This window comes from Terrapene carolina, unplaced genomic scaffold (genome assembly GCF_002925995.2).
Source record: "Terrapene carolina triunguis isolate 2854851 unplaced genomic scaffold, T_m_triunguis-2.0 Scaffold26473, whole genome shotgun sequence".
NCBI lineage: Eukaryota > Metazoa > Chordata > Testudines > Emydidae > Terrapene > Terrapene triunguis.
The window spans coordinates 1-1,076 of record NW_020690824.1 but is presented as its reverse complement, the minus strand read 5'-3'; the positions used below and the strand labels follow the sequence as shown (position 1 = coordinate 1,076).

General features: G+C 44.5%; 1 gene segment (V, D, J or C); it reads right to left on the bottom strand.

Annotated features, from left to right (window-relative positions):
* Positions 1-354: 354 nt before the first annotated feature.
* Positions 355-741, bottom strand: LOC113408904 (the record flags this gene model as incomplete). The annotated part of the segment is given in 1 exon segment: positions 355-741. A coding segment is annotated over 1 exon segment (387 nt), but the record flags the coding sequence as incomplete, so codon positions are not given.
* Positions 742-1,076: the final 335 nt, after the last annotated feature.

Genomic DNA, 1,076 nt, shown 5'->3' with positions numbered 1-1,076 from the left:
TCCAAAACTGTCTCTTCCTATACATAGCCATTGATAGAATACAGAGACATAGTCCTTATTACTGTTTGTTAGTCGTTCAATACGTGTATAATTGCCTTGTTGGTATTCCCTTGCAATGCGCATAATCCTAAATTTCTGAATCATTATTAAAAAACAATCAAACTATGGGACAAGCCCCTGAATTAATATAAACCCAAATAAAATGTGTGTGTGTCTACGGGATGAGTCTACACTGCACCCTAGTGGGGATGGAATAGAAACAACCCTACGAGATTTTCATAGGTCAGAAGTATATGAAGTAGTGTTGCCCTCACACTGAGAGTTTTTGCAGGGCTAGAACTAGTTGTCTCTCACTGTGTCTCTTGCACAGTAATACACAGCCGTGTCTTCCGTTCTCAGGCTGCGGAGTTGCAGATACACGGTGCTGATGGTGTTATCAGTCGAGATGGTGACTCTGTTTTTCAAGGAGTCGGCATAGATAGTAGCACCATCTTCAGGGTCAATTCTTCCAAGCCAAACCAGTCCTTTCCCAGGAGTCTGGCTGATCCAGTGCATATAGTATTCGGTGAGAGTGAACCCTGAGGTTTTACAAGATATTTTCACAGACTCGCCGGGCTTCTTCACTTCTGCCCCAGATTGGACCAGCTGAACCTCCGATTGGACACCTGTAGGGAAGGCATATAATGAATATCGGAACACCAGATTTATCCCCATTGTTCCAGCATCCTCTGAATTCTCCATGTTCCCAAATTACCTGGATAAGCTGCCATTAAGCAAAGATGAATTAAAATATGCCTCATATTTATTATCCTCTGCAGCCAAACCAAACACCGATATTCTGACCAGTAAAAGCAGGTGACAGCCTCGCTGTTTCAATGTGGTTATTCTAGAGGGGAAAAGAGGTTGGGTTTTTAAACAGGAAGCTCCCCACAGACTTTGCATAAACCCTCATCGCCTTCAGAAGCAGAGGGGGATAAAAGCAGCAAGACACTTGGGCCCAGATTCTGATCTGCCTGCTCGTGTGGGGGAGTCGCTCACCCCTCCAGTGGTGCCTCTGATAACAATGAGTCAGGCTT